Source organism: Takifugu flavidus, chromosome 17 (genome assembly GCF_003711565.1).
Source record: "Takifugu flavidus isolate HTHZ2018 chromosome 17, ASM371156v2, whole genome shotgun sequence".
Classification (NCBI taxonomy): domain Eukaryota; kingdom Metazoa; phylum Chordata; class Actinopteri; order Tetraodontiformes; family Tetraodontidae; genus Takifugu; species Takifugu flavidus.
Window position 1 is genome coordinate 7,269,567 of NC_079536.1, and position 25,598 is coordinate 7,295,164.

The window sequence follows — 25,598 nt, forward strand, 5'->3', positions numbered from 1 at the left end:
CTAAAAATAGAAAAACAGACCTAATTAATAAATAAATAAATAAATACCATTCTTATGAACAAAATTATTCATTAATAACAATAGAAGTGTTTGTTGTATTAATAGAGCTAATATTGGTTGTTGCAACGGATGTAAGAACATTATTATTGCAACTTTCATGGGTGGTTTGTGTTTAAAATTTGTGGCTCCTTTAAACACAGCTGTGGGTTATCGTTGCAACAGATACGGCGCGTTACTGCCACGCGCGTAATCACCTAAAGGATGTGGTTCCCTCAGGTACAGCTGCTACTATGAGTTAGCTCGTGTTAGAAAGAGGCTGAAACTTAAACAGGCAGCTAAACACCACAGCGAAAGCAAACACATCTGTGGTGACCAACAACAATGAATCACCTACCATGGAATAAAACGAATGTGTGGATGAGCGAGCTGATGCAAAGTGACGCCGGCCCAAGCGGCCATGTTTCTTTGTCTGGTTTCACTGTTTTGCCAGATGTCTGTCTGTCTGTCTGTCTGTCTGTCTGTCTGTCTGTCTGTCTGTCTGTCTGTCTGTCTGTCTGTCTGTCTGTCTCAATGAGCTTATGCTTGAATTCCTCTTTTGTACTCTTAATACCGGACTCTGGTCTGGCAGAACTAGTATCCTAGCTCTATAGTACGCTATATAGTATATAGGTAGTAATGGAAAACTCTATGCTGAAGTATGATGTGCACTAACCCATATTTCAGAGATAAAACAGTGTCTGACACGTTCTACTCAGATGCAGGAGTGGACCGTGTGACCCCCTCCCATGTGACTTTCACCTACAGACACGTATCAGTTCTCTCTACTCTCCTTTACTTCCATTTATTTTCCCTGTCCTGCAGGTCTTCAGGCTCCCAATCTTTGACTTTGAACTCCCATTTAATTGACAGACAAGGGAAGAGATGACGGGGGCTGATGGGAAATCTCAGCTCAATTTGAGCGACGCCTATGCTTCAGTAACTTTAGAAGGAGGGAACAGGAAAGATCACCATGTTGTAGTGAACTTTAATATGCATGGGGGTCTCTAGAGGAGAGTGACCTTTTTTGCCAGCCATTCACACTCCCTCCATCCACTCCTTCATTTGACACCTCTTCACAAAAGCAGAGAGAAAGATTGAAAAAGGGAGTCTCCACTAAGAGGTCGTAACTCTATTTGATAGCATTTTGTCTCTTATCCAAACCCTGTTAATAGCTGCCCATAGGCCACTTTATAATGATTGGGACTTATCTCTGGACACACACAGACACTCAGCCAGTGTTCTTATGGCAGGGAGAGGAGAAACTTTAACAAAAGGACCCTTCTTTTGCTAAAATGGGTAAAATGATGCCATTTTTCCACTCAATTAAAGCTGTGATGCATTTTACTGCCAAATATTTCTGTGTGTTGAAAACAGTTCTTCCGTATACAATGATTGCGGCTGACTCTAAACTGGCTTTAAGTATTAATCATTAGAATAAGTGATTACAGGATCATTGGAGGTTGAAAATGTAAAAGAATAAGCAAAATACAATAATATAACAAACCTCTACTGTCATTAATGCATGAACAAAGTTGAGCTTTTTTCTGCCTCCATCATTATGGGTTATCTTATATTAGCACCATCACAGTTTGGAAATATGCTTAAATAAAAGGAAAAGTGCAATATATTTTTTTCCGTTGTCCAAAGTGTCACAGCTATGTCGAAGGGCCCTGGCTCCACATGCAGGAGGAACCTGAATGAAGCAAGAGGGTGGCTGGGGCTACACGGTTGCCATAGAGACTTTTGTGTTGAACTGCGGGTCGTTTTCCGTATCATTTCTGAGTAGGAGGCAGTGACGTGTGTGACGCACATGCACTGCATAGTGGAATGGCAGGACACACCTGATGAGACTCATCTCTTCAGCTTTGGGCCTGTTAAACTGATATTTCAGTCAAGGTAAAAGAAACAGTTTTACATTCAAAATCACATTTCTATAAGTGAAATTAATGGAGCATATTTGCATCTTGATGTTCTGGCATAACTTGTATTTTAAAAGATTCCTGTTGCTGCCAACTGGGTTCCAAATCAACTGGTGAGATAATAAGAGGAAGAGGAGCCTTTTATCATTGGGTTATGCACATAAAAGAAAAGAAAATAAACATTTTCCTGCACTGGATTCACATCTGTTTGTGCATTCAAACAGTCCTCAGTTATCTAGAAAACATACCACTGAGGGATTATACACATCGATTAGCATAATGCTACTTTAAATGCGTGGATTAGCATTTTCATAGCATGAGAATTTAAAACAGTTCCAGCTGTGAAACGGTGGCGAAGATGTTCAGTGGGGGAAGCAGAAAAAGCTTTGAAGTGACTTGTCACCTTGTTTTGGAAATTATAAGGGTAGCGCTACCTTCTTTTTGACTTTAGCAAGTAAGTTTATGTCAGGTATGGAGTCCACTTTGTGCTGGCGTGAATCTATACATTGAAGACAAGATGGAGGTTCAATGCTGCTGTGAGGTCTGTTTGCATCAAGGAAATACACTAAAAACACTAGTGATGTTCAATTAATACCACCTCGATCAGCCATTTGTAAAGAAAACCAAAAATATTTTTGTCAAAACTGGATGGATTAGTTATTAAGATGCAGTTTAGGAAGCAGCTACTGTGGGAAACACTCATGTTTGGGTGCAACTGCAGCAACTGTAGCTGTCTATTGTTCCTTTTTCTTATGTTTCTCACGATGGATCTTAACTATTGCCACACTCCACCATCCAGTCCACAGCCATCTAGAGGTTCTTATCACTAGTTTTTACTATCTGATTCCTGTCCCCTGTAATTTGGTTTTAGTTTCTTAGTGTTCTTAAGGTACTGCTTTGCCCTGTGGTGTGACGTCTGTCTGTTTCTTGCTGTTACTCTTTATTTCGCTGTTGAATTAATATTAAAATGGCATGTTCTTATGTTTAAGCAGCACTTGGGAAACAGGAATCTTTTATGTGAGCGGTCGTTCCTGCTGTGCTGCTGTGGGAGCTAACACCCAGAAAGGGAACGGTTCTCATTAATCATTCTCAGGACTGTGAGGTTTGTGCTTGAGTGACAGAGGGTCTGCAGATCACACTCTTTACATGTGTGAATGTATAAGGGAGAGAATGAGAGGTATGGAACGCAACAACGTATATCTGCCTAGCAGGATGGAATGAAAGGAATGAAACAGTGTGAATATTTACGAGCAAGTTAGTGCTGCAACTGTGCATCAAAAAAGTGAGGAAGAGGCGTAGAGCCGAATTACATTGTGCTCCGTAGTGCTGAGGAGTGTAAAGGATTGAAGATAGCAACTTGGGATGATTCACAGTTTTAAATGGATTTCAGAAAGCCAATCAAGGCAGCGCACAGTCCTATTGATGACTGGCTCCCTCGGGGGATAGTTCTGTATGTACTTGTGCAGTCATACATACAGGGCATCTCCATCGGGGAAGTTCTCTGCGCAATCGATCAGCTTCTATGTGGTTGAAATGCATCAGGCACACAGAAATGTGTGATCATAATCGTGATAGAGCGAGGCGTGAAAGGGACGCTCGCGCCTCCTCCAGAATCAAGCGCCTGTGCTCCTTTAAGCTATCGGCTTCCAGTGGAACCTGACAGAAACTTGCACCTTGTAGATGTAGCACCAAAGAAATCCAGAGAATACTGAACTCATATACGAGGCCCAGTTCAATGTTAACCAGGTTGTTGTCTTAAACATTGTACAGCTACCATCACGGTTCCCAGATTCTGGATTTTTCTTTCTTACTTTATTAATTGCCAATTTTTTTATAGAGTTATAGAGTCAATGCCAAACTAGCTCATTTACAGTATGAAGCCAATATTCTGGTGCTTCAGGAAATCCTGTTGCTAATGCTTCTGCATCACAAAGAAGACTTAAAAGCCTTCCAAACAGTCACTCTGCTGAACACATCCTGCCAGCCACCATCGGGAAGCCGTTTTCTGCAGAACTGTTTTCCAGCTTAAAGCCAACAGAGCTGCACTTTCTTACGACGTGGTTGCCGCCCTGCAGATCGCAATGCTTTCAGTTCAAGTCGCAACCGGGTCACATTTAAAAGAAGCTGGCAATATTTTCTTTTATTGTCGCGTCTTGTTCATGCATTAACCCTCCTTTACCTGTGTAGGAGCTTCAGTTTGAACGCCTGACAAGAGAACTGGAGGCTGAGCGTCAGATCGTCGCCACCCAGCTGGAGAGATGCAAGCTGGGATCAGAGGCCGGCAGCATGAACAGCATCAGGTAAAACGCTAGGCTCGTTATCAAGATTGCATGTACACGGACAACCTTGTGGATTGTAGCGCCCTTGGCTTTATCACACACACTTGCAGGTTCATGTATGAGCGAGTGTGTGCCTCCGCCAATGATGAACATCGCCAGTTCACACTCTGTTGCATACATACCCTGGATGAATTTGTCTCCTTACATCAGCTGAGTGATGTTACAGTGTTGTATACCTTGCTCAAGGGTCCACTTATCAGCTAGACAGCCTATAGGAGGGGTTGCGGGAACAGTTACACAAGTGGTGTTAAGGGATAAAAGCGGAACAGAGATTGTAGCTGCTCTGACATGCGTGACTCACGACATATCAACATATAACATGACATATAAACGCAGTAGCCCCCGACTACGCTGATCATCACACATGCTCCAATGACAGACACCATGTTAGTGTTGGGAAACATTTGCACTAATAGATACAGATGTGGCTTTGTTTCTAGAGCAGGCTTAGTCATAGAACATCATCACAATCGTCAAATAAACATTAAATCATCACGTTTCATACTAATGAGCTAACATTTGTGTCGGAGAAATGGTAAGAGATATAAACAGAAAGATTTCTGAAAGAGTCTTGAGGAGATTTTTGCATTAGAAGAACATTTCTTTCAGATTTCATGCTAGGGGCGAAGTCCTGTCCGCCTTCACACTCATCCAGGAGCTGCTGTCTCGTAAACAAAAATCCCGAGTTGAGTTAACTTTATTGGAAAGGTGAGCTGTGTTGTGGTGGATTTTTCTGAAACTTCAGCATTCCTCTGACTCCTTCCAGCAGCTAATTGCATAAGTACACAACCCTTAGAGGATGTTGGGAGACAAACAGTACAGAAAAAAAGAGAAAATACACCTGCAAGCAGCTCACTCAGTTTTCTTCAAGTGTTCAACTCAACCAAAATCAGAGTTTTGTTGTGGCTTCAGTTGCTTGAACATTAAAATAATGGACGACAGTTATTTTGCACATCGAGTGTCCCAGATGTGCTTTCATTTGACCATTTGACCATGTCATTGTTAATTTTCCCAGTGAATTTCTCATAAATAATAAGATCAAAATAATGAGGTAATAATGGTGACTTCAAAGATTGGACAAGCTTGATTATCATTTCAATCCCTGCAGCTGCGCTAAAGTGAGAGTGCCTTAGTCGTGTTGTAGCTGGAAGTGGCTTCTCGATTTGTAACAGTAGCAGCAGCAGCAGCAGCAGCAGCAGCAACAGTAGTAAAGGTAGCAGCAGTAGCAGCAGCAGCAATTACAGTAGTAGTAACAGTAGCAGCAGCAGTTACAGCAGCAGCAGAAGCAGTAGCTGTAGTAACAATAGCAGTAGAAGCGGCAGTAACAGTAGAAGCAGCAGCAGTAGCAGCAGCAGCAATAGCTGCTGCTACAGTGGATGGTGTTGCTGCTGCTACTGCTGTTGCTGTTGAATAGCAATACCAGTGGTAACAGTAGCAGCAGCAGTAGTAACAGTAGCAGTATAAGCAGCAGTAGCAGTAGTAGTACTTGTAACAGCAGCAGTGGTAGTAACAGTAGCGGCAGCAGCTGTAACAGTAGCAGTAGTAGTAACAGTAAGTGTAGTAGTAACAGTAGTAGTAGTAGTAGTAGTAGTAGTAGTAACCAGTAGTACAAGCAGCAGTAACAGTAGTAGTAGTAACAGTAGTAGTAGTAGTAGTAGTAACAGTAGTAGTAACAGTAGTAGTAGCAGCAGTAACAGTAGTAGTAGTTGTAACAGTAGCAGTGGTAGTAACAGTAACAGTAGCAGTAGCGGCAGCAGCCATAACAGTAGCAGTAGTAGTAACAGTAGTAGTAGTAACAGTAGTAGTAGTAGTAGTAGTAGTAGTACCAGTAGTAGTAACAGTAGTAGTAGCAGTAGTAACAGTAGTAGCAGCAGCAGTACAAGCAGCAGTAACAGTAGTAGTAGTAACAGTAGCAGCAGTAGTAACAGTATAAGCAACAGCTGTTGTAACTGTAGCAGTAGTAGTAACAGTAGTAGTAGTAACAGTAGTAGTAGCAGCAGTAGCAGCTGCAGCAGTAGTAACAGCAGCAGTATAAGCAGCAGTAACAGTAGCACTAGTAGTAGTAGTAGTAGTAGTAGTAGTAACAGTAGTAGTAGCAGTAGTAACAGTAGTAGTAGCAGTAGTAACAGTAGTAGCTGCAGCAGCAGTAGTAACAGCAGCAGTAACAGTAGCAGTAGTAGTGTATAGTAGTAGTAGTAGTAGTAGTAGTAGTAGTAGTAGTAGTAGTAGTAGTAGTAGTAGCAGCAGTAGCAGCTGCAGCCTGACTGCTGTCATGGCCGGTGGCTCATACTTGCATCACTGCATTATTACCCATTATTAGATATGAAGGAGAGGCTGTGCTAAGCTTTGCCAGTGAGTCCACTAAGTCCCGTCGTGCAGTCCGATTTGTCAGCATGTTGCTCAGCTCTTTTTTGTGGTCATGATAACAATTATTTAATAGCTTCTTTCTGGGTTTGAACTCTTCGTGAGTTTCGGTGTGTTGAAATTCCAATAGTCTGTTATGCAGATGAGAGACAGTGTGATGTGATTCTTAAAGACATTATTAACCTTTTCTCTGGTCGCCACCATCACGTCTCATTTCCTTCTCCTTCATCTGGGTCTCAGTGACAGGGAGCTAAAGCTAAATATAGTATTTTGTAGAAATCTGATTGAATAAAAGACAGAAAAAGCAGAACTAAGCAAAAGAACAAGGCTGAGTTAGATTAGGAAGAAAGGAAGGTGGATAGATAGACTTATCAAAATCTACAGAATATATTTCATGAAAAACAAATATTTCCTCCAAAGTCATCATTCTTTTCCCTTCATGCACCCTGAGGAATCCTGCAGGATTTAACTTGCACCTACAATATATTTTCCATTGACCAATACGCCTATTACTCTGTTAGAGGCTTGTTAGAGTCAGAGTTAGCAGCTTCCCTGTAGTTTGGTGTGTGTCTGTGCTCCAAATAAGTGTTTATGTCCCCTCAGTTTGCCTGTCTGCTGTACACACTTGGCAGGCACGCTGGCTTTATGTGTTTATGTCTGGTCCTGCGAGCTGCCGCGAGCCGCCGCGTCCCTGGTTGTGTTCCGCTTGATAAAACAATTCAAACACCTCCGTGGACTTCACCTCGGAGCCGAGGACCCTACAAAATTCATGACTGCGGTGCAGCAAACCCAGGGCATCACTGACGAACATCTGTTCACACTGTGAACTGTTGGCATGCAACACCTACTCTAAAGGAGGAAACACACACTGGCGCACACACGCTCACAGATCTCGACGCCATGCCGGGACTAATTTGTCTTTTCTTTTACATTGGTGGTAAGTGGCAGCCAGTGGGGGACGATGGCTCCTGCTGTCATAACTGCTTGACTGCTGGTGTCTCTGTTTGATGGAAACACTACATGCAATTCACTTATTATATGCATCTATAATATGCATTAAACCTTCAGAATACTATGTAGTACTCTTTTGAGGGGTCTTCAATGTGATTTATAGGTAATTTATGGTGATGTCACAAGTCACCACTCTCACCACTAGCCCTCTGATTGGTTGGAACACTTTATAGTGGTTTGTTTATGTGTAAATATCAGGTCAGAGGTCACCAGACAGCCACCAAGTCTGTTGTCCCACAGTACACAAAGGAGACAAGTGAGGAAAGACAATACAGTAAGCAGCATTACATGATGGAAGCTTCTCGAGGTACTTTTGCCTGTTTAAAGACATGTGAGCGAAGTTGTGGAAATAACAGGTGCAAATACTGAATAAGCATTAAAGACACGTCATCCTCTATACTTCGTTACCCGTGGTGGACATGCTGATCAATAGCGGGGGTCATTTTCACGCTGGATTCTTGGAAACTTTGCAACTCATCATCATGAAATGTTAATTTGTGGCCCAGCAGATTTCACACCTCGCGTGCCATCAAAAACAAGGAGAAATGATGCAGATAAAGATAGAAAATATGGAAGACACATTCACATTGTCATTTCAGTGGATGCTCAAAACACATTGCCGGTGCAATAAAGCACTTCCTCAGAACTATTGGAATAATGTAAAGATGATCATGACTCAGGGCAGTAGATTATCAAGGCTATAGAGAAGCTGTCTCATAATCTTATTGATTCACAAGCAAAATTTAATAATGCTTTGCAATTTTGCAATAACTCCGTTCCAATGCGGCTGCAGCTTGTAGCCTTGGGGCTACTGTAATCTATGCGAGGGCAATGTGATAAATATGCATTTTTTTCAGTTATTGGACAGAAGGTGAGTGCAGTTGTAAACCCCCCCCGTTATAGTAGAGTATATATCTGACACGTCCAGGTTGTTTGTGTCATTTCTATGTTTTTTGGTATGCTTGTTTTTTCCCTCTTGATTTCTAGGGACATACATTATAGAACTCTTAGTCCTCTCAAGCTGGATGTTGATGCAGATCTGACCACACGTCCCCTTTAGCCACATCATTTTGGAGCTACTGGGATGTATTTGTGATGGTTACGAGCTGAAGCAGGGGGATGAATGTTACATCCATTCGGTTGCTTCGATGCTACATCTTTTATGGAATATCTCAACTACACGGTGATTTATGTCAAGGATGGTTTAATATTCTTATTTGACAAATGTTCTTAATCAGCTGCCAGGTTTGTGATGGATGCAGCTGCAGATGTATGTATGCTGAAAAAGTGAGAAACATACACATGCAGGAGAGGATGGTGGACAGTCCGAATCCTGAGGCATTTGGATTGCCTTGCTTAGACTTAGCACATCTGCCCGCAGCCCTTCCGGGTAGGTGAGGAACAGGTAAACTGGTGTGTGTGTGTGTGGGGGGGGGGGCGCAAAAAACATGAGTCACACGCACATCAGCACAAACAGCGCCAGGTCCCAGAGCACATATGAACTCTTTATTCTACTTGAGCTGCGACATTTGGCTTCACATCAGCAGGGACCAGCATTGCTCTTCAGGCTGTGTGTATGAACTGAGCCACAGACACACACTCACTTGTGCTTTCCTCTCCAGCAAACACATTTGCTAAATCATAAAGATGACCATCCCTCAGGAACAAACATTCACGCTCCTGGATTGGGCCTAATTGTCACTGACTTCAGAGTTGATCACAGTGACTAACGCACCCCAGACACACGCTGAGCACCGCAAACAACCCGACTTACACTATTCTTTTTTATTTTGAACTTTTCTCTCCAGGCCATGAATACCAATTTAGTTCTGCTGACTCGACACTAACTTCTGAACCAACAATCCTATTAAAAGGGAGATCTCCAGAGTTGATTTATCTATTCCTTTGGGATTTGAACCACCTTCAAAATTCAGCCAATTAAAGTCAGACCTTTGATGACTGGCCATGTAGCACAATAGGAAGGGGTTATTTTGAGGGGGAAGAGGATGTAGCCAACATTACAGACATTACATTCATTTCACCGATTTCAGCTAAGTTTTTCCACAAATGAAGTTATTGGAAGAAAAGGTAAAATTTCACCACCTTCTGGACTTGGGCATGCAGCCTTAATTTCCTCTTTTTTTGTCACATCTAAAATATTAGCCAATTACACTCTTTTTGCTCTTGTTTCCCACATTTGGAGGTAATGGAGGGATCTGTCACCTCATTAGCCGCAGGAGGTTTATAAGCCTAGCAAAATGATACATGTACAGAGGACTTAAATTACAGGCTGATATGTTAAAGTGCACATTGTCTTACATGTCGAGCACCTGTGTGTGTGTGGGGGTGTGTGTGCCTGCGTGAGTGATGACACAACCAGTCAAGCTTCCTCCTAATGACTGATGATGCATTCCCACCAGGAGAGGAGAAAAATGGTGGCGGGTGGTAACATCTTTCAAACAGCCGTTGCCGCTGCTTTCCATTTTTTCCCCCTCGCTGCTTCTCCGTGTTATTTCATCCCTTCTGCAATCTCTCCATCTTAAATCACGTCTTTACTTTTTGATTTTTTTCCCCCTGTCACCTAGCCTTAACTGTGGTGGTGTTGTTAGCAGACAGGTTAGCTAGCATTTGGTGTCCACTTTATGGACATTGTTTTGATAAATTTGAAATTGTACCTGTCAAATCATCTTAAGGCGCTAAATGAGATGTTATTTAAGCTTCCGCTCGTTCATGTCCATCATTGTAAAGGGACATTGAGAGTCAGGATTCTTCACCCTGAATAGGCTGGGCTAATATTTACAGAGTCTCTTTTGAGCTCACAAAGTATCAGTAAACATGATTCTTGATTTGTCAGGATTTTTTGGATGCTTTTAATATAACGTTGTCCAGATAAAGTAAAAAGCACATGAGCGTCACTTTTCCATCCAGCAGTCAGCTGCAGATATAAGCCTGGCCTCCTTTTTATGTTCTTGTCCAAATTAGTATGGCACCGACCCCAGAAAGTAATGACCAACACTCAGATCTCAAATCCGTCAGACTACTGGAGTGTTTTGCATCATCAGAGTCCACAATATTCACTCACGGTTATGGATGGGCTGAGGTCCCCGAGCGAACAACTAAAAAAAAACTAGCCATCAGGTCTTCTATAAAAGTCTCAGAATGTTCATCATTTATAATGTGGAATTCCTCCAAATGCAAAAGTTTATACAAGAGTTGCGTCTTCTTTTTTTTTTTGGGGGGGGGGGGGGGGGGGGGGGGGGTCAGTAGGGACACTTTTTGGTTCGCACTTCAGGATTTCGTGTAGCATAAAGAGCTTAACTGAACTCATTATGGAATCAACAGGATGGCAAAGCTTAAATCCAACTGGATTGGTGGCAAAAACATTAAACTGGGCTCTTTGTCTTCCCTCTCCTTGGAGTCTAAGTTTGCTCCATCAACCCTCACAGGATCATTTTGCAGGGGCGTGACAATTGGAGTGACATCATCAGTCTGACCTTTGGTGATAATATAAAGGGGTCCAATGCATTATGGACCCCTGTGACGAGCAAACGAAGATGATGGGAGCCAACATTATTACAGCCTTGGATGTGGCATATGTAGGCCATGTTTGCACTTGCAGTTATACATCTGGTGGCTCCATGTCAGAGACAACACTGAGGCCTGCAAGGACATTAGCAGAGCTGCATGGATGTACATCTGTCCGTTTGTGTGTCCTTACGCCGACGGGAATCCAGGCTGTTTAGTTCATTAAAAATGCAAATGCATGCTTATCTTCCCCCAACACTTGATAGTGGTGTGAATAGATAAAAACACAACCAAAGCATGCCAGAGAGGCAGACAGATGCAGCGAGTGCTCATTTGATCAAAAGAAACGGCGAGAGAAACAGACGCAGACCTAATAAGAAGTTGCGGATTCCAGAAGCACAAAAGAAAAAAGCAGAAAACAGGGAGGAGAATCAGAGAGACGAAAGAAAAATGAAATTCTTATTCAACATTAAAGCAAATGTCTCCCCTGAGCCTCTTTAATATGACAACACCTACCCTGATGGCATTTTTAATATGGCGTCATTAGTTCTAGTATTTACTCAGGATATTGCTCTGTGACAATCTAATGACATTTATATTTTATCCATCCATCATTTGTGAATTAAACAAGCATTTCTATTTTAACAAAATGAATTTAATCCATCATATTATGGTGCCTGGAGATTTTGATATCACTGAATGGCCTTTAATTACAGATCGGGAGCGTCCGTTATAGCATGTGTTGGCCTTAATAAATAATATTGATGTTTCATAATATGTATGTTTCAGTAAAAACAGTGTAGTCTTTGTGTGTGTAACATGAAGATGTTAGGCCTTCTTTTGTTTTCTCACTTTCCTAATAACTCAACCTTATCTTTCATGTCAACGAGGTAGTTATTAACCTGCATTTTTCTTTTATTACCCTGTCCGGTTTACTGTCAGTTCAGCTGAAAACTAAAGAGACAGAATGTGTGTGTGTGTGTGTGTGTGTGTGTGTGTGTGTGTGTATGTATGTGTGTTCAGCCATGCAGATACACCGAGATGTGTTGTTGACCTGAAAGCTTGACAGGCTATTAAACTTCATGCAGTATTCACAGGTGTGTGTGTGCGTGTGTGTGTGTGTGTGTGTGTGTGTGTGTGTGTGTGTGTATGTATGTGTGTTCAGCCATGCAGATACACCGAGATGTGTTGTTGACCTGAAAGCTTGACAGGCTATTAAACTTCATGCAGTATTCACAGGTGTGTGTGTGCGTGTGTGTGTGTGTGTGTGTGTTTGTGTACATTTGAAAGTAAAAATATATAATTAAAGGGAGTCAGATGATAATAAATTATCCTATTATACTTTACAAATTAATGGATGGTATAACCACAAATTGAATTCCTTTCCAAATTTGCCCAAAAGTGTCAAATAAATAATTAAAATGTCAAACACATCAATGTCTTTGATCTTTTGACAGGGTTTATATTCACACCAAGAGCTTTGCTCCAGTGTTTGTAGTCAATTTCCTGCAAAAAGAAAAGCAGAACAGACTGAAGGTCTGTGCTGTGTGGCTGTTAAGCTGGAGAAAAGAATCAGCTCAGGTGGGTGGTGGGAAGATGATTTATGCCTGCATGTGGTGTCAGATGAACTTTTATGTAATTGTAATTATGACCCACATTGGAGGGGAGGGCTGGAGGGTGGGGGGGTGGGCTGCATCTGCTAATGTCCCACAGTTCAGCCCTGTGTTGCTATTTCTGTACACATGAAAGGTCTAAAACTTTCCATTATGTGCCTTTTTTAAAAAAAATAAAAAAATCAAGTATATGATTTAATGTGTAACTGTTCATATTTCCTGCTCTGCATCGCTGTAATGTCAGGCCAACAAGTCCTTCCTTTAAATTAAACAGTCCAATCCTTGTTTGATTGCTGGGAATTTTGGCAGCATTTGAAGCTTTCTGGTTCTTACAGTATAATACACTGATCCTATTTACAAAGTGATAAAAGCAGAAAGTAAATTGAGAATGGTCGTTAAACAGACAACCACTAGATTTCCAATAACGATTAAAATACACTCAATATGGGTCAAACATTGTATTTTGTCTTTGGTTTCTACACTTGCATGAAAAAAGTGGACTTTTTCATCCCACGGCTGGAGGGTAGAAGTTTGTCTGGAACCATGCTGCTGAAACTTTTGTTGGAGAATCAACATTGTTGTTAGTCTAAAACCCTTTCATTGGGAGGAAAGAAGCAAACACTCAGGAGAGGTTAAACCCTACTGACACAGTTATCCACTGCTTTATATTATTTAGAAGGTGAACAAACCTTCTTGTTACGACTCGCTGCACATATTTAGAGCCGAGGGTGCCAATGAAGCTGTTCATCTTGATGCTTACAGACTTCTGGAAGGTCGAGAAAGGCAAATAAAAATAGAGGACAGACATAAATCAGATGTTCTCCACTTAAACAAAGGTGCAACACAGGGGTGGATCTAGCTGTGGCGTTCACCTGTGTTAGCATTGCTGCTTTGGATGTCTTTGTTTTCACTGATGTCTTTGATGAGCTGTCAGAATGCTCAGAAATGTCTGCCTGTCTGAGATGGAAACATTAACAGTGGAAATAAGAGGAGAGCCTCTCCAGACTTACTTGACAGGGCCAATGGGCAACTGCCTACAGCGGCATAAGATTTCACAGGTGTAAAGCCTTGTTGTGGACCCCCATCCCAACCCCCCGGTTCTTCAATCCCACTTTTTAAACTGTCTTTGTGTGTCCAGACTGCAGCACAACCATCCTTAGAGTGATACTGGGTACAGAAAGGTCGAGACAAGAATGCCTTCCGAGGTCACTTGCCAAGCTTGCAAGGGACAAGAAAGCCATCATTTAGAGTAGTAAATAGCTCAGATGTCCCAGTATTTGATTGTTTGGGCTTGATGCCATGAATTCAAACGTGGGAGCCGAGTGCTAGGCTACTGCTATTGTTCCTCACATTCAAGGTCACCTCTTGTCACCCCCATCTGGTATCTGGTCACATTTCATTAGCTGAATGTTTTCTAAATCCCAGTCGCAAAATCCAAAAACACAATTCGCTCCTTGTTTTTTTTTTTTCCAGCTGCTGTTCTGTTTTCTCATCAGGCTGCTGTTGAGAAACATAATGAGAGCAAAAAGCAGCAAAAGAACCAAGCACAGCTTTGGAGTTGGGTCTTTCATGAGAGCTCAAAGTCCTGCTTCACCATTAAATTGGAACAAATTCAGAATCTGAAATGTTTTCTGGTTGAAAACAGTGATTCATTTTGTGCATTTGGGTGCTTGTGGATAAAACTGGATCAATAAAGACTGACCAGCCGGATCATTATCAGTCAGGAGTCCTCTGAGGCTACGGTGGATGCCATCGAGTCCCTGCTGACTTGATTTAGTGATTTAACTACTGCCAGATCACCCAGATCCTCTCCTTCACTGCGCTCATTAAACCACACTCCCAGTCAACGTGACATCATTCTCATCAATCAGTGGCGCACATATACTCACATGTAACTTACATCATGCTTTTGGTATAACGAGGCCACGTCACCCTTCTAAGGAACAATAGCAGCTGTATGTTATAGCGGTGAAACTAACGAGTGAGGAGGAAGGTGAACCAGACGAGTGATCTGAGACTGGTCCAACCAGGCAGGAGACATTTTCTTCTTTTCCTGTGGACACATCTACACAATGTGGGAATCAGTGGCGTGCAGATCACTCCAAAATATTATTGTATCCAAAGAGCTACTGTGGGAGGATAATGAGTTCTTTAGACTGAAATAAATAAGTGGATTAGTTTGCCCCATAATAAGACTTATGGTAGGTTAGCTATACCTGCCTCTAGCTAACCTATCTTTCTCTTAATTTGAGAGTGCATGTATGTATGTAATTGTGTTTTTATTAGGACATCTGCATTACGTCACTCTTAAGTCCCCCATCATGATTCATGAATGCTGACAGTATGGAGGTATATGGAGACACACACACACACACACACACACACTATGGAGTGGAATCTGTTGAGTGACTCCCCCTAAATCACAGGCTAGATTATCCCCCGGGCATGAGTGATTTAAACTGTTCCTCACTCCTCAAAGCTTCCAGTTGTCCTCCCCACCCATGTAATCACACCACTGTCCTTGAGGGGGGGTCTGTGTCCTATAGACTCACGTTCATGGGTAGCAGGGAGCTTGATGAGCTGCAGGACTTCACTCTTCAATAACTGACGTGATGCAGATGTCTCTAAAGCTATATAAGACACATGAAGAATGATACAGATCTCTTTTTAATCATGAAATTTCAGGATTTTATAAGAGGATAAAGTTTTCAGTTGCTAAAAAAGAAAAGAGGGAAAGTTACTGCAGCCATTCAATCCTTGGAAATGTTGTTTCAGATGGTAGCAGATGAAACAGGTCAACCCTTGAAGACACATTTATTTCATGCCACTGTTTATAATTGGATGACTTCATCCGTAATATGGTTTCTATATGCAAGCAGAATGATTAATAAAGCAACATAGTTCAGAATTGTGCTTTCCTTTCTTTATTCTTTCTCTGTAGGCAGTAACATTTGTTGTTTCATAGTTAGACATTGTGATAATCAGATGTCCATCCTTCCATCCTTCCATCCATCCATCCATCCATCCATTCATCCATCCATCCATCCATCCATCCATCCATTACTGCAGCACTCCAGGACTCAGTGGAGTCAAAGTCATTTCCTGTATCATATAATTGAATAATTTTATTTCAGACTGATGACCGGATTGTTTCCAGCTCAGGGATTAAAACAACTAATGATTTTCTGTGGAATAACTTTAATTATTATTTTAACACATGCTTCCGGAAACTTGAAAGCACCGACCCGCTGAGGCCCCTTGCTACTTTGTGTGGGGTTTTAATCACACCTTAAAATGTCTCTAACCTGACTGGTGGGTCAATGTGGCTGTTGGGTTGAACTTCAAGGGAAACTCAGCTTCCCCTAAAAGTATATGTACTCATTTACATTTCATTGACTTAGAATGTGCTCGTTCGACTGACTATTTTGTTCTCCTACGCCCCCGCAGCAATTTCAGTCATCAAAGCTGTTGAAGCTTAGAATCTGTGGACTTTAACGGGGTGGATTGTTTTCTTTCATTGGGTATATGCCGTGATCCAACCCATCCCAATGATGCTCAGCATCCTTCCCTTTAACACTGTTCTCATATTTACTTTGAATATAGTTAATCATAATGAGAAACATAATTAATCATGGTCAAATCCTTGTAAAACAGTCTGAAAAAATCAATTCCAAATGCCAAAAATGAAGAAAGTAAAGATTTTGGTAAAATTTTCTTAATGAAACAGTGTTTTTACTCACCTGCTTCTGAATGAGGGTCACAATTCAATATTATTTTGCTGGTATATCTGCAGGTATCATGTCTCAGCACTGGTGCCAGTCTTTGTTGACGAGTATCGACATTAATTGGTTCACTGGTTTTGTCAGTCACACTGTGAAACCTGTAACAAGTCAGGTCAATATAGGTGGGATTATTGTATAGATGCACAAACATCTAGAGAACATCTCATTTTTTTCCAGCTGAAATGTGTAGTATGAACATGATGCTAAACATTATTGTTCAGAAGGGACACTAAATTTATCTTTAACTAATCTCAGACATCTCTGTCTCATGTCTCATCTCATGTTGATAGTTTAGTTTTATTGTATTTATTGGTGTGCCTGTTCATTAAGTCACTTTTTATTACCTCCTTTCTTGGTTAAATGAGGTTGATGTCAACATGTGCGCAGGTTGTTAATTATCATTAAAGGTGTGTACTTATACTAATTGCTGCTTTTACTGGTCATTGAGTTGACATGTCTGCATTTGTGCAAAGTACAGTAAACCGATAAAGCATGTTTAGTTCAGAAAGGAAGGCCAGTCACCTCAATCACACACACACACACACACACACACACACACACACGCATGCGTGTCAACCTAATATGTCTTTATATTTTACTATTTCGCAGAAACAGGAAATATGTAAAATTACCAAGTGGCCACTGTGTCACAAAAAACTTCAGTACTTTGATGCACAGCAACTCAAACAAGAAACATGTTCAAGTATTTTGACAAGTTTGACAACCGAGTGGGGAAGTTTGAAACCTACCCCCAAACCCCCCCCCCCCCCCCCCCCCCCACAGCGGGATGACTTCAGTCTCTGCGTCCCTCTCAGCTGAGTTGTTCCATGTGGTGCAGGAAAAGATAGATGAAAAATTTCAACGCGATCAATAAAACACTTTCATTTTCTACTTCTGTAACAATCGATGACAACATTACAGCCCAGGCCATGATCCATGAGTTTTTGGTCATTTAGTCATGTGTTAATTTTCTTCTGGCATTTGAGTTCAATATTTTTGAATCATTCTCTTTTATAGGTTCCCATGTATTGATTTTTCTCAGTTGATATATACACTATAGATACAGTTGGAGAGAGGACACTAAAATTAAGTGGTGTATTATTTTAACTGCTCAGTATAAAACAAAACCTCTAATTAACCAATTACATGTCTTTGGCATAGTCAAGGAGCTCTTTCAAAGCAGAAACTGATCGTAAGAATGGAGCAATGAAAGGTGGCATGATTAGGCTAATTTGAGAATTGTGGCAGGTATAAAAAGACTTCAGGCGTCTCCACACTGATCCAGGCTGACAGGAGTCAGAAAAAAGCAGCAGTGAATTATGTAGGTGCACCTATTGATGGAAACACTGGGAAGAAGGGATTAAATGAGGCACTGGTGATGAAGCAGCAGTGGTGGGCTTTGTATTTTGTGCTTTGAGAGCCAAACTCGGTGAGGCTCCACAATCACAGGAGCCAGGCCCCTGGAAAAGAATAAAGCTACCTTGAACCCTCTTATATCTCTTCTATCACCTCGTCTGCGTCACAGTTTGCAAGACACCGGAAACAGTATTTAAATATGACACTTATCCAAATAGTCAGATCATTTGATGACAAACATGAACAAACCCCATCTGTTAGAGCATTACGTCTCAGTCTGCTTGGCACGCACCATCCATAAATGCCAGACAGACACCCGAATGACGAAGATGAAGTCAGTGGAAAGAGTCAATCTGTGTGTTTGCATTGATCACACAGCGGGTGGCTCAGTGAACGGCTCTCACTCTTTACTCTGCAAAGTCCATCAATCACCAATCAACTGAAAAAACCATCTCGGGAAGAGAGTTCATCATTGTCTTTCGTTCTTTCTCTACATTTATTATTTAAATACATTAATTTCAGCACATCATACTTAGCAGCTGCACCCAGGACAACAAAATTGTGTTGTAGTTTGAACAAGATGATATCATGATGCTCCCACCATCTGCAATGTTCTTGTGTTAGATTTGTCATCCTATTGTTGATGTTATCATTAACCGTGCCCTTGCTTCTTTCTTTACAGTTCAACGGATGAGCAGTTCCGGTGGAATGCTCAAGGTAGGTTTAAGGATTAAACCATTCGGATCATCCAACAGTGTTGTTGCATCAACCTTGAACACATCGCTGAGAGTTCCACAGAGTTAGGTCCACTGACATTTGCAACACTTGATGGCACGAAGGACTAGATTGAGTCATTCGGCCGTTTTCAGAATAGATTTGAATCAGTCTCATCTGCATTTAACACATGTCGCATGAACACATCATGTTCTGGATTTGATGGAGCTTGAGGGAGGTTACCCCCAAAAAGGGTTTCCTTCCCTCTGCTGCCATCTTTGCTCATTTTTGTCGCTCAACCTTTTTCCTTCTTTGTAGCAGACGGACAGAAGGATATTGAAGATGAGCTGACCACTGGTTTGGAGTTAGTAGATTCCTGCATTCGCTCCCTTCAGGAATCTGGAATCCTTGACAGTGGCGAGCGTGAGTAGACCCATCTGCATCTCTGTCATGGCTGATTTCACACCTTTTTTCACACCCTCAAAGTTTGTCTGTGTTAACACTGAGTAAAGCTTGCATTAATACTGAAGACTGGAAGGACGTAGACGTGCTCTTCTGTGAGCCTCTAAACATATGACAGACATAGGAGGCAACACATAAACATACCACGCACTAACAATTTTATAGGCCTTTTTTGGAACTAAAAAACAGGTATTCTGTTAGAGCCTTGCTAAATGATTTGTTTGCCTTTTATTGGTTTTGGATCACTGCATTCCTTCTTATTTATTGTCTGCTGACCTTTTTAATAGCTCCTCAAGTAAATGCCATATTAGGGATTGACCTTGTAGAGTCTGTTGTTTAGGTTGGCTCCTTCTACACAACAGATTTTATATAGAATTTTTTCAAATCATTTTTAGTGGTATTAGAAGGACCTAGAGAAGCTTGAAATATGCACTTGAGTATACAGAACTGGGAATGTTTACATTATTGTATTCTGAATTGCTCTTACTGGTATTCTTTGACAGGATGCACTGAGCTGAAGTGCCTGGGTTCCCATCTAATATACCCTATTGGGAAGATTCACACTGGGATTTTTCTGCATGCTGCCATTTTCCTTTTTGTGTATTTTTGCATAAAATCTACCCAATTGACAGCTTTGTAAAGCAGCTCAGATATAAATACATTGAGTGGGGATATGCTGGTGACTTCAGGGTGAGTGCAAGTGCCACAAAAGAGTCTAACATGTGGCCCCAAATGTTCTCCGGAATCACTAATGACACGATGATACTCTTGCACACACCCCAAACATTTTAAGGCATGTGCACAGCTCTGTTGCGCCATGGTTGCTCTTTCAATCGGGGGTCACAGGATCACAAAGCCACTTGATCATGAAGAGTCTACAGGGCTGAAACACTCCTGAAGATGTTTTCTCCAAGGATGCCCAACTTTTGTCATTTTGCCTCCAACTGTTTAGCTGTTTTGTCAGTGCGGAAAGTTGCCCTTGATGTCACTTTGTGACTATCCATGCACAGAGGAATTTCCGGACGCACTCAGCCTCCATGGAGGTCTATGTGCTGCTGAAAAGTAATTGCACTGATTTTTTTTTTTTTTTTGCCTCTTGAGCCTGCGAGAAAAGCAAAGTCTGGAATAAATTGCTATATCAGCTACTAAACAACTGGTCACATGCCTGACGACATGGAACGAATGGGAGACAGCTGGCTTCTGATATAGCACTGCTGCGTAAAAACTGTTCTGTTGCATGAGGGTAAACCCGTGGTTAGCTTGCAATAACTGCTAGCTTATTAGCACACCAGCGTGGATGCTAAAGTATAGATAAATAACCTTTTCATGTACTATGGAAACTCTGGTTGAAGCTGGAACCATGGTGATGTCAATCCATTAATCCAATCCCAACCCTATTTCACCTCCTTTCATCCATATTATATAGTTGGGTTTATTTTGGGGGCTTTTATTGGCCTATTGGCTGCCGAACATGTTGGGGCGGAACCACCCACAACCCCCTGATGCCATTGAGAAACTTGTGAAACTCCAGATTCATTCTGTATGTCTGAATATATACCTTCCAGTAATGTGGACTGGGATGCAAACCTGCTGATGCCTTATTTACTTCACACATTTATCACCTGTCAAGCTTAAATACTACCCTGATTTTTGGAAGAATGTAAAATGTGCAGTAACCCTATCCACATATGTACTGCCCATAGGCTGACATGATGGACAGGACAAATACTCATCCATCATATTTGTACTACCTCTTCAACACACAATGTCTTCCTTTATAAGTAGGAGTTAAACCCTCTACCTGTGCTCCTCTGCTGCTGGCTGAAGAGTGATATATTTGATTATTAATACTCAGCCTTATGTTTGAGGTTCCACATATGCCAGTGGGCAATGTTCCTGCATATTTCCACGGGTGATTAATGGATTCTGAACCATCTAGTCCAGAAGAGGGCTCCATCTGTGCTTTTTAAAAGAAGGGTTGCATGCCTCCCAAAGACGAGTGTGGGAGCCCCCACTCTGTGTAACACTGAGCGATGCTTAATAATCCATAAAAGGAAAAAGGAAAGAAAAGGCGACTGCCAAGATGAGAAGCAAGTGTGTCTCAGTTCACACACTCACTGGGGCTCAGAGGGTGGAGAGAGCGCAGGCAAGATAAGGAACGGTAGAGTGATTGATTAGAAACTCTTTGTTATTTGGGTGAAAAAGAAACAAAGTCAGCAGGTTCTGAAGGAAACAGTTGTAGGCTTCATATTATACCAAAGATATTCTGAAATTTGAGTGTGGAAGAATCAATATCCTTGTTACCTTCTCCACACGACACTTAAAAAAAAACTCCACACATAATATAGGCTTGAAATTTGTATTCAGACAAGGCGAACAAAAATAGCACCTTTATAAAATATTCATAGATCCCTTAGTGAAGAGGTCACAGATCTAACTGCTCTTTGATAAAACAAAAGCACACAGAAACTCATACATACTCAGCCAATATTACTTGTTCCAATTAAGTAATTTTTGATAAAAATTGGCCTAGCTGATCTGAGGAGCTTGTCCCTTTTAAATATCTGCTTTATGGATTTCTTATTCTCCATCAAAACAAGCTTTAAATGCCCCGGATGGAGATCAGAGACGGCAGATTAAGGTTTACTGCCCAGCAATGAGTGACGAGGTGTTGAAAGTGGTGAGAGCTGGCTCATGTGCTGTGCTTACCAATATGAACTTAATGTTATATCTTCTCAGTGGTCCTCTTGTGGTTCGGAGACAACAAATATATTTAACAAGTATATTTTAAAATCGGAATCAGAACCTGCTGAGATCTCAGGCTCAAACAGTCATGTTTTAGGTGTTACGGATGAAGTTATCAAGGGCTCTGTCTATCACAACTTCTTACTTCCCTCCTCCCATCTTTTGCATTTTCCTGCTCCTCCTCCTCCTCCTTCACCATGTCTCGTTGCTCCTCTGTTTCTCTTTCCCTCTGCTAATAAATTATGCATGCCATCTCCAACTCACGGAGTGGTGCACTGCTGCACTATCTGCTCTAAATTGCTCCTCTCTCGATTCTGTATTTCACTCCTTGCTTCTCAGTCTTCCTGCTTCCCTCTCTCATTGTTAATCTCTCTCCTTCCTTCTCTCTTTACTCACCCCTCACCCACAAACAAAAACTTAACTCAGCCTCCACATCTCATTCAACTCTGCACTGCTCCTGTCTCCTTCACTAGGACCAGCTCTTCTTTCCCAGAGTTCCTTGCAGCTCAACTCCACCCCAGAGGCTTCACTTCAGTACTCTGCCAGCTACCATAGCAACCAGACCCTCGCCCTTAGCGACAGCATCTCCGCAGCAGCAACTCCTCAGCGCAGCGGACAGGTTGGAGGAGCCGTGCACAGCTACAACCAGGTAAGAAAGAGTTCTTTTGCAAGCATAGAAGCGAGGGTGCTGGATTGATCATTGCAAGAGAATTCTGATAATAGTAGAGCTGCCCTGTGGAAGAAACTGACGAGTGAGTTTTTATTTTTTGCAAACTGGAGGCAGCGGCTGTTGTCATTCCTCACTATTTTGCTTTACAGTCACAGGCTGAGAAAGCATCAGCCCGCTCAATAGCACCTTAGCTTCTTATCACTGTTGAGTGTTGGAGTGAAATTCTGCAGAATTCCACTTAATTAGCTTTCATGCAAGTTTTGAGTAAAGTGTTAATTGGTTTTTGGCAATTCATTTAATTTCTCCGTATTTTTGAGGATGTCAGAGGGATATAAAGGGAATGAGCTGTCTGTGAGGAGTCAGGTATGAGATTTTCATTAATGAGGAGATGATTAACCGCACATGGAGATATTTAAATGAACGTTGGCTTATTAAAACTTGACAAATAAACCTAGCCAGTTACATCTGTGGTGTGCTCTCAGAGACAGACAATGAAGGATACAGAGGGTTGTTTTAGTGTTTTAAACACATTAATCAGAACCCTGATGCCAGGCATGCTGGTGTTTACACTTTAAGACCACCCACACATATGCTAAAGCAGCTGCAGCTGCAGTGCTACATTAAAATGCACACTGACGGCATCAGCAGCAAATGTTCCATTTGGATTAAAAGTAAGAATGAATATGCTTTGTCAATGACTAGACATGACATCAATAATTAATGAGGAGAAAATCCATTTAAGATAGTTTTCCTATGTTTTCCAGGGGTGCTGCATAGTTTTCCATTAGCGTTTCAAACAGTTTAGCCACTCCAAATGTGTGCAGGTGACGCTTGTAAACACACTGAGTCACTCGCCACCTAATAAACCACTAATGGAGGATGTATGGATAGACAGAAGAACATGTTGCTATATAGATGAATTGACGGATGAGTAAGAGATGACTTTTCTTCTGCCTGTATTCTGAATTTTACATTTCTTTTGCCCTGTTTCCTTTGGGTAGCTGTGTTTCTGTCGTCTTTTCCCTCCTCCCTTCTTCCATTTCTGCTGTCCTTGCACAACATCTCCATCTATATGAGTGTGCCTTTGTGTGTGCATGTGTGTGTGTATGATAGAGAGAGAGAGAGAGTTTCCTCTTCTCTGATGTTTTTTCTTGTCAGTGTAATGGGGCCAGTGCTGTCAGAAGGGTTTGTAGCTTATGAGTGGCTTTACACCAAGTACGCTGCACGATTGGCTTCAGGAGCTTACATGCATGTTCTGTATATGCAGGGATTGTTGGTGGGCATGCACAAGTATGTGCCAGGATCTGCACACTCCATATTGTGGTTACTTTTTGTTTGAAGTTGGTGCAAGTGACTGTTTCAGGAGGAATGAGAGTGACAGAGAAAGCATGTTGCAGCTCCTCTGCAGGGTATTTATAACCCTGAGAGGCTCTACTTTAATAATGCATGAATACACCGTACCTCCAACATCACAGCATTTGACTGGGGGAGAGAAAAGAAGCAGCGCTGCAAAGTGACAAAGAGTAAAAGACACAAAGTGCTCCCTTTGAATCAGTGTCAGCCACTTATCCATTACCTCAAACAGCAATTTATCCAAAGGCACATTTGTTTATCTGGTGATTGCTCTATTCATCCTCTCTGTGTCCATAAAAGTTCACTTGTGTCCTTTTTAGACTTCAGTGACTGTTGCGTAGGTGCATGGGCTCAGTCAATGAGCATCCACTTTTATTATTATTATTATTATTATTATTATTATTTATTATTATTATTATTATTATTATTATTATTATTATTATTATATTATTATTATTATTATACCCCTTAATTCAGTTTTGGGGCCTGATTGTCAACAGTCCCATAGTTGATTTATAATCTTAGAAAGAAGTGTTCTCACGGGCTGAATGATGATAAAGTTACACATAAGACACATTTTGTGTCTGTATGGTCAATCATATTATATTCAAGTGAATAAAAGTTAGTGTTTCTGTAATAAGGTAATAGTTTCTAATGGCTCTTCATCAGAATTACCCTTTTTTGTTTATGTTCTTTTTGGCCTTTGAGGAGATTAGAAACTTATTCGAGATTAAATTAACTGAATGTGTTTACAAAATGTCTTTATATATAACTCAAGACAGTTGAGAGTTATTGGGTATTCCAATCTAATTAATTTTGCCTGCATCTCCATCTTGTATGTTAAGATCAACAACAACTCAAAGTATTATGAACATTTTTTAGTCTTTTCTTTTCACTTGTTCTTCACCACATGCAGCGATCACCTCTGTCATTTGCTGCGAATAAACTGGTATTTTAGCCAGGTGCAACCAGGATTTGGGTACTTTTTACACCAAACAGCAGCCTGCAGATCTGCTTGCTCTGACTCTGAAATTACAAATTAGTAACCCGAGAGATGAACCCTTCAATGCCAGTAACACAGCCATGAGGAAGGAGCTTCTGTTTCTTCTTTTAATGTAGACACCTTCAAATAACAGTAGTGTCTTCACATCTTTACATCAGGGAGTGTCACTGGTGTGTACACTAACTAAACATATACAGTAGCATAGAGCAGACTTGCATATTGTTCCCATAGCTTCTTCCCCATTACTGGTTTCCGACCTCCTCTGCAACAGCCACAACAGAAGAAGCTGAATCTCACATTAGTAAGAAAGAGCCTGAATCCTCTGAGCTCCTGATAAATCATCTTCTTTGACCTCGCTGCAAAGGAGGTCGTCCTGGAACCGGTGGCCTGTTGTTATCATCAGGCAGGTTTTTCCTCATCATAAACAGGAAAATAAAGCCAGAGACTGCTAGAGGACATAATAAGAGGTTTTGTGAGTGTGTGTGTGTGTGTGTGTGTGTGTGTGTGTGTGTGTGTGTGTTTGTTGCTATATTTATCCTGAGAAGGATTGCTGAGCGGGCGCGCTTTTCTGTACAGTTGTACACACCTGGAAAATGCTGCAGTTTATCAAAGGGTGTGTATTTCCTTTATCAGAAGCTTTCTGTTTTGGGGCATGAACGTTTTTTCTCTTAATATGAGAATTATGCACAAATATTGTGACTAA

General features: G+C 41.4%; 1 protein-coding gene across 5 annotated transcripts in view; it reads left to right on the forward strand.

The window, feature by feature from the left end:
- The window catches only part of ctnnd2a (catenin (cadherin-associated protein), delta 2a), a 142,207-nt gene that overhangs the window by 40,145 nt on the left and 76,464 nt on the right, over positions 1 to 25,598 (forward strand). For 4 of the 5 annotated variants that reach the window (XM_057012101.1, XM_057012102.1, XM_057012104.1 and 1 more), the window contains 4 exons: positions 4,146 to 4,258; positions 18,631 to 18,665; positions 18,981 to 19,085; positions 22,343 to 22,518. In XM_057012101.1, coding sequence (XP_056868081.1) covers positions 4,146 to 4,258; positions 18,631 to 18,665; positions 18,981 to 19,085; positions 22,343 to 22,518 — 429 coding nt within the window. The remainder of the gene's footprint in view (positions 1 to 4,145; positions 4,259 to 18,630; positions 18,666 to 18,980; positions 19,086 to 22,342; positions 22,519 to 25,598) is intronic. The other variant, XM_057012103.1, reaches the window with a different exon arrangement.